The 8,232-nt window shown below is 46.9% G+C and overlaps 1 protein-coding gene across 1 annotated transcript in view; it reads right to left on the bottom strand.

Moving 5' to 3' along the window:
* The window catches only part of PITPNB (phosphatidylinositol transfer protein, beta), a 34,880-nt gene extending 33,049 nt beyond the window's left edge, over nt 1-1,831 (bottom strand). The window contains exon 1 of the mRNA XM_009888380.1: nt 1,680-1,831. Coding sequence (XP_009886682.1) covers nt 1,680-1,831 — 152 coding nt within the window. The remainder of the gene's footprint in view (nt 1-1,679) is intronic.
* Between the last annotated feature and the right edge of the window lie 6,401 nt (nt 1,832-8,232).

The raw sequence follows: 8,232 nt of genomic DNA, 5'->3' as shown, positions 1-8,232 counted from the left end.
CGGCGCCGTGCCGGCTGCGCGCCGCCGGTGCCCGGGCTGGAGCGGCCCAAGGAAATGCCGCGCCCCTCGGAAGGCGCTTAAACCACCCGCGGCCCCGGGAAACAGTGGCGCTGGTAATCAAGATCCCGTGTTGGTCACGCTTGATGAACTTGGCATTTCACCCCAGCCAGGGCCAGCTGTTGCCCGCAGCCCTGGCCAACGATGAAAAACGGCTCACTGCGCGCGCTAAAGAAATACCGGTTTTCCACATTCCTTGCAATAAACAAAGTGTAATTGCGTTCGCCGCTTTGTCCGCGTAGAGTCTGTTTGCTGAAGGAAAGTGCCGTTCGGGCGCCGCCGCTCCCAGCACAGCAGCGCAGGGGAGGGGCAACGCTGGAAGAGGGCGCCCCGGTGAGCGGGACGCGGCCGCCCGCCGCTCCGCACTGGCTGCCGGCGCGCCTCCTCCGGTCTGCCGCCACCACGGGCCCGGCACTGCCCTTCCTTTTTGGCACCTCCTCCGCCGGCAATGCTACCAGAGCTCCCTTTTTGGGGGGAAAGCTGGAATTTCCTTATGCGATGTGTTTCAGGCAAAACCGTTCTCTTGCGGATTGGTGTTCCTTTATCTCTGGGCTGCCCCTGTTTTGCCACAGAAATGAAAACGCAATAAATCAGTAGCAGAATTGCTAGTGCCTCCACAAAGGGCAAGACACTTTCACTGCTTCATTAAAGGGTGTAAGACAAGGAGCCACGATTACTGTGTCCAATGCTGCCCTCTTGCGAGAGAATTTCTTTTATCCTTTATCGCATTCACAGATAACGAGGACACCAAAAATTAATCGAAGGACTGACATACACACAGCGAAGAACAAGACTCAGCCGTTAGTGGGCTCAGACGCTCCTGCACCCTCTGGTCCCGCAGACCTGCCGGTGACATTAGACCATCAGCTTGCGTTAAAAACAAAAAAATGAAAAGAGCCCACAAGTCTTAGAGCTCAGAGGCACTGAAAGCAGACTGTAATCAGCCCCCAGAGAAGAATACCCAGTGAAGCTCCTCGAGCCTGCGAAGGACAGCAGTCCCTGGGGAGAGGCATTGCCTGCGTATCGCAGGGCGTGCTGGTGCCGAGTGCCTCTGCAGCGGGCAGCTGACACTGCCCAGTGCGCGGCAGGAGCCGTTTTACTGAGATCCCTGGTTGGGGGCAGAGGGGTGGGACGCAGTTTCACTATGGGGCATCACATCAAATCGCCCAGCTCCCTTTTTAGCCAATACATTTCTGTTATTACAACAACAAAACAGCAGAGTAGGGGCAAGAGAAAAACTGGTGGGAGGAGGCGCAAGCTAACTAAACCTTTACTCTAGGCATTTAATCCCAAAAGGGAAACGTGCAGAGCTTCCATGAGTTCAAACAGGGACTTCTCTAGTAGCAACAAATCCTTATGTAGGAGTCTCTCAGATACTATGGAGACATGCAGGATTGAATTCCAGAGTGAACACAGGAAAATGAAGGAGACAGAGAGGACATCACAGGAGCCAGCGAGTGACCAAGATAAACCAGCTGGAAGTTTTTATAAATACACATGAATGGTGAAGCCTGGAGACCTGGAATGAGGAGCAAATGCTAAAAACTGGTTATAATTTGGCCATTCAGAGCCGGAGCACAGCAGAATTTAAGAGAACCCAGGAGTATGTCTTGCAGACAGACCTTATCCCTGGAACGATGACCCAGCCCTGCTTACTCTCAAAGCCACTGCTAAACCACTGGGATATACCTGGCCCTTCAACACGGGGCGTAGGAATGACGACAGGGGTCAAGTTTCCCCAAGTCGCTTCCGTGTGTTCTATTCGGTCGATCATTATTTCCACAGTGATTTATCCTGTGGCAAAATGATGCCCTAAGAAGAAAGCAGCTGGGTAACGGTATTTCCACTTCAGGGTGCTCGAAAGTCATAATTCAGGTACAACTACAGGATTTTATTAAAATAGTGCATTCTAAATAAATTTATTTGCTTTATAGTTTCTGAGCACTAGCTTTCTTCCCCCCCCCCCTCGCCGATTTTTCTTCATAGCTATGCAGACTAGCCACTTTTGCTTTACTGCTGTTTGAAATGCTGACACAAATATAAGACTGAGGTAAACTGGAAAGAGAAACTCCCCACATGTCAAGATCTGACAAAGGGGAGGGTGAAACTGCAGTTTGGCACTGTGGAAGGGAAATGATTCCTCCTCAAAAAATGGGAATGTTGTCTGGCTGTGGAACATTTTCTCTTGTAGAGAGTTCAATTGTGAATAAGTAAGCGCCCTATTGCTGACAAGAGAAAGGTGTCATTTTAAAGGGACTTTTGTGTCAGCTCTCAACCCATAGGAAGCTTAACCGCACTTAGGAAGCTTAATTTACGTGTAGCTGCTGCATTTTAATTCTGTGGAGTAAATGCTGGTGTCCAAAACTGGCTAAGGCAGATTTTTGCACCTTGTTGAATTGCGGTCTCCTGTTTGAGCATGTCTTAGCACAATGCTCGCGTTCCCGTGCTTCTGAATGGCATCCTCTTCCCCAGAAGTGACTGTTGACCCTACTTCCAGGCTCATCCTTGCCTACCCTTTCCCTTGAGAAGCCATCTTCACCAAGTTCCGTTTGCCAGCAGCTAGAACTAATGATTATTTACACAGCAACTCCACTAAAGGAGAGCAGAAATTCACAGATAGGAAAATTAAATGTTGCCAAACGACCCTCCCACAGATAAATGGCTTTAATGAAAATCCTCAATAGGCTCTGCCTATGAAAACATATTTCATTCAAGTCTCTTGCAATGGAAAGATGGATGCTATGGAAACTGCTGCTCAGACTTATGCCTGCACTGGCTTAGTCTATGAGGCAAAGAGAAATTACAAAGGGCTGTGCCAGGGCACAGTGGTGGGGCTTTAAGTGTCTGCTTCCCGAAGTTCCCAAGCATTCAGTATTTTCCTTTATTTGGTTTTTCAAAATGCTGGCTGAGTGCAGTCCCCTGCTGCTGCTCTTTCCCCATATGGACAACATTTGTCTTTTGTTTACTCAGCCAGCTGCCATGTGTGCTCTCCCCAAACCCCTTATTCTCTTTGTTTATATCTAGATTATACCACACACGATAGTATCATCTGAGTAGCCGCATCCTGCTGATTCCAGACCCTGCGTACAGACAAACCACTTCAGACCAGCCCATACAGTTTCACCACGGTCTCTGCTCATGGAGGGGATGCTTCCCCTGCAAGCTGTTCTTCATGGGAGTCCTCCAGCCTCGGCTTGCCCCGAGTAACGAACAAACGTTGCCAGTGTCATTGCGCATTAGTGGCTCCTGGCTTTTGCCAGAGGTTGAGCCTGCTGAGACACCCTGCTGCCCGAACACAGCTTTGCATGCCCGTGAAGTGGGATGGTGGCATTAAAACACGAGAGCAGTGTTTCAGGAACTCTCCAAGGGGACCTGCTGGAGGCACACTGGGCCATGGTCTGTCACAACACGAGCCGGGTCCCTGGGCAGGTCCGTGCTTGTCCCTAACTTCGTGTCTGTGTAGAGTCGTTGGGAGACTGCTCCAGGTCTGTGCATGACTTTTAGGGGACCTCAGGAACACGCCCACTTCTGAAGTTCCTTTGACCCTCTTCTGGTCTCCAGCACTGTGCTGTAGTGCAGGCGTTGCTCTGACACCTTCCCCCCCATCGCAGCAGGACAATCAGCTGCACCTGGCTGGTGAGGTGAGAAGGCAGAAGCTGCAGTGCTGTGCTGTCAATGCAGGAAACATCACTGGTTCTGTGAAATAAAACTACTCCCTTTGAGTTCCCAGGCCCCTATTCCTCCTTCTGTGACTGAAGAGGGATTTGTAACCATGGCAAACATTTCCATGTAATGTACTGAAAATGAAAACATGTTTTTTAGTATTTAAACACTCTCTCTTTTATGCTAAAAGATCAAAGTTGTGCACTTCAGCACACAGGTTGTATTGCCCCGCGATTCAGTAACAGCGTAGGTAAGGTCAGTACACCCCAGCTCTGACATTTCCAAGTAACTGGAGTTGTCCCACCTGATCTGCCAACTCCTGTGCAGAGTGGGTGCTCACATGCCTAATCCTACGAAGTTCACCTTTTTCCACTTGCACCTCACCATATCTTGTAGGTATACCTGCATGTTCTGGCCACATGCGGGAGTGGCAATGCCCGTGCTCCGCCACCAGCTCTCCCTCAGCCACAAAGCACTGGAAGTCTATCCAAGAGAAGAAAAGATGTTTGCGATGGATACTTCTCAAAGATTGCTGCCAGCCACTGGAAAACAAACGTCCCTCTCCAAGGGCTTCTCAGAGGAGGACGTGGGAGAGACTTGCTAAGGAGAATGCAATCCCCTTTACACTTCTGGTTTGTACAAGTGGCAATTGCTGCAGTTCCCTGTGGAATGGCTTTCTTGGAGTCCACTGAAATACCAGCCACAGTCATTTACCAATAAAACCACATGCAAATGATGTCATCATGTAATAGAAGGCGGCTGGTACTCTTTCTGACAGGGATAAAAAATAAGTTTTTCTCTTTGGAGAGAACATAAAAAAATAACGAGAATGCATGGCCATCTGGGGAAAGTAATACGATAGACCTAGAGCTGGAGTGTTTGCAAGGAAGTCCACGACTGTTCTCAGTGAGAAACAAAGGCTGCCTCCAGCTGGGAGCCGAGAGCTGCCGGGCTGCAGGAAAGGGCATATGCAGGTATACGCTACTGGTAGCGTACGTCAGTCCGCAGCGTGAATGTGCACATCAACACTCACAAAATGCTCTGGCCTGAACCTGATCTATCTCTGCATATTAACTATGCAATACAAAAATGTTCAAGGTCAGGCATTAAGACAAGTCCCCTCTTGGTTTTGCAGTGCTGACCTGACTTCTTCCCACACTTCCTGATCTGGAAGCACGTCTCTGAAAGTAACGGGATTTCCTCGCATCCCTGCAATACAGTGGCAGTACCTCAGTGACAATGACAGGAGAAGCTAAGGCATCCACCCCAGCTGCCTGCTGACTGACACTGATGGTCACCAGGCGGTAGGTAATCACGAGAGCATGACTAAGCTGAGGCAGGCACCTATAAAACCTTTGCTGGGGGGCTGCACCACCCATGTCTTCAAATACAGCGAATCAGCTGCTTTAGAAGCGTACCAGGAAAGGTCCCTCACCAAAGAGTTAACGCCAGGAAGACTGCAGTGATTTACATGGTTTGAAATCACCTCATTCTTAGCAGATCAAAGGTTTGGAGGGTAGAGACTGCAGGCCAGTAAGAGCCTGCTTTGTCATGACCGCAGATATGGTTTGTGCGTTCCATCAGCATGGCCAGAGGCTGCAGTTACACAACCGGGAGACAGGCGTCAATGGAACCTTCTGAGACCACAAAAAAAGTCAAATTCTGTTTAGTTTCATCTGGTCACCAATACTTCCCCTAAGCACAAGGGCACCTTTCACGTAGGGGCAGAGGGAAGATTTAAGTCAGCAAGTTCCAACTGGCATCGGTATGGGGAAAATATATCATACCTTCAGCACCTGGTTCTTCCACAGTGGAGGGATGAGACTGGGTGATCCTTGAAGCTCCTTCCAACCCTATGTGTCCTTTTGCCACCAACTACAAGAAGACAGACAGCAAGCAAATATTGACGCTCCCACCACCTGACAGGAAAAGGAAAAGCAAGTTCCAATCATCATTTGTAACACGAAGACTACATTCTGACACAAAAAGAGGAGGAAGTTCTCAGTGAGCCCTCATTTCCACAGGGAAGCTGAGGACGGCTGCTGTACGTTAGTGATACTTCACCACAGAATGCAGATTTACGCATGACTTCTTTGCTTCTCGGCAGCAGGCTGGAGGAAGGGACTCGCAACCAGCTGGGTGTCAGGACAGAGCGCGGTGTGCTAGCAAATTCCCCAACATCACCCTAGACCAAGAGACTAAAGTACTGAGAGAACTCATGCTTTAATAGACACTGAAATCACAAAGAAAGAAGGCCAAATGCCTTAGCAATTTCAATAAAAATATGAAAATCTTTTTACATGGTAAATTTCATAATATAAAAAGTTTAATGCTGTCTGGAAACAGAGTTTTAATTTACAAAGAAAGTCCATATAGGCCAAACATGGCTAACACTGCATACAAGGAGAGCAAGTGCTAAAGGGCTGCTGCTTGGAAGAGTCTTTGCTGACAGTCCTCTCTGAGTTACCATCTTCAACGCTCTTTTGAAGGAGTTCTGCAACCGAGGGGCCAAGTTTTCCACACACATTTGCAGCCTTTCTGGACAGCGTGGCAATGCGATGAACCTGAAACTGCTCAAACCCATAATTACCACCTAGCCTGAAACTACTAGTGTTTCTTAACAGATTCACAGATATTTCTGTGCACCTGGATCTATTCTGCAACTTGAAAGAGATGTTCACAGAACAAGTTTGACCTATTGAAAAGAAATACGGCCTACAGTGATATACGTGAGTGTAGCATCCCTTCAATGCTTTTTCCTTGTTTAAGTAAGGTATGATTAAAAAGAAGGAAAATCAGTACCAGGCCAGAGTACAGGCTAACCAACAAAATCAAATTAAACTGGATTTTGATCAGAGAGATTGTTTACTGTTCCCATTTAGTTGGAGCTAAAGACAGTCAATAAAAAAATCTGTAATCTCACACAGTAAAACATACAGGGCAAAACCAAACTAAAATACATTCTATGGCCTTGGGGAATGGTTGCATGTGGCAGGTTTAATGTGAAAGTGGATAATACCTAATTCTTATTGCTCACTGTATTAAGCAGTGTTGTCACTTGTACCATGCACAAATACAACAACGACAAATGCATTTAAACTCCACAGAAGGAATTCTAATATCAAACGGAGAACATGTTCTTTTCATTTCCTGAATATCTCCACATATTGGGCAAACCTGATAAAACTTTTCCTCACAAAGGGGTTGTTTCTCATTCAGGGGGTGGAGGAGTGAGGCACAAGGTGTGTGAAGTGTCTCCCAGCCATGAGCAAGCATGCATCTTCATGGCTCTCATTAAGCCAATGGAAGTGCCCTGTGTCAAGTCAATGGAAACACATTTCCCAAAGGACTTGTTCTAGTGACACTCACCTTCCATATTTATACAACACCGATTTCCCAAATACTGAACTTCCTCTACATCTGACCCCTTCCCTGTTTCTAATGCTCCTCCCTCCCTTAAAAAAACAACTGAAGGACCACCCCCCCCACCCCAACTCAGCTCTTTCTGAAAACTTTATGCCAGTATGAAACCTACTGGCAGCATGAAAATGGGTTGTACCAAAACGGCAATACATAATTTCTACAGATTAAAAAGAGCCTTTAGTTATGGAAGTAAACTACAAGTAAAGAGGCTTAGTTCTGGCATGTTATGCAGCACTACAGGGAGTATTTGCTGTTGCTATAAACAAAAAGCTGCCCACTTCCATCCTGGATGTTCCTGGGACGTCGTTTTAACAGTTATGCTGGTTAGAAACAGATTAGGTCACATGAAGTCTCTCAGCAGTTTTGTGACCACAGCAAGTTGCATGACGAGCAATATCACCGTCTACATGATGGGTAGACGCTGTACTGACTCATTTTGCCCCACTATTCTAATTTTTCCTGCCAAATGACGAGAAGATGATATCTAGCACCAAACCATCACAGAAAGATGTAATGTACAGACAAGTAACTTGCATCATACGAGTTGAACGGATTTACTCAACTGTCTTGCTACATTGCATAATATAAGCAGATGAATAACTACTCTTTTTGTCTTTCTGCACTGAAACTTTTGTGATCGCCCATCTCTTGTTAGCTGACTGTAACAACACAGCCCTCTATTCTTTGCCTTTAGTGCTTGTGTTGATTTCTTGCAATGGCAAAAAGGAAAACATTCTCCAGAAACCAGTGGATTCTAGAATATCCTCAAAGCAAGCATTTGATATATGCACCATGAGTTAGCTGAGCTTAAGTAATTTTATATTCTGGTATCAGAATTGCATCCTCTGTCCTGCTATCATGCTTTTCCTCCAAGATCCCTAAAAAAATCACAATTATCAGATCCATATTTCAAGAGCGTCCAGACATGATAAGTGCAACAATTATCTGCATCAGCAATGTGCCCCTAATGCGTTTGCAGAGCTGACTGCACTCACCATTCAGGCAGTCAGTTGCAAGACTGGAAGTTGACTTAAGATCCAGCTAAAACTCACGGCCTAATTAATTAAGCCTCACAACACCTCTGTGAGG

The sequence above is a fragment of the Charadrius vociferus genome, unplaced genomic scaffold (assembly GCF_000708025.1).
Source record: "Charadrius vociferus isolate BGI_N301 unplaced genomic scaffold, ASM70802v2 scaffold17, whole genome shotgun sequence".
Lineage (NCBI taxonomy): Eukaryota > Metazoa > Chordata > Aves > Charadriiformes > Charadriidae > Charadrius > Charadrius vociferus.
The sequence above is the reverse complement of the archived record's forward strand: the minus strand, read 5'-3'. Positions and strand labels throughout refer to the sequence as shown.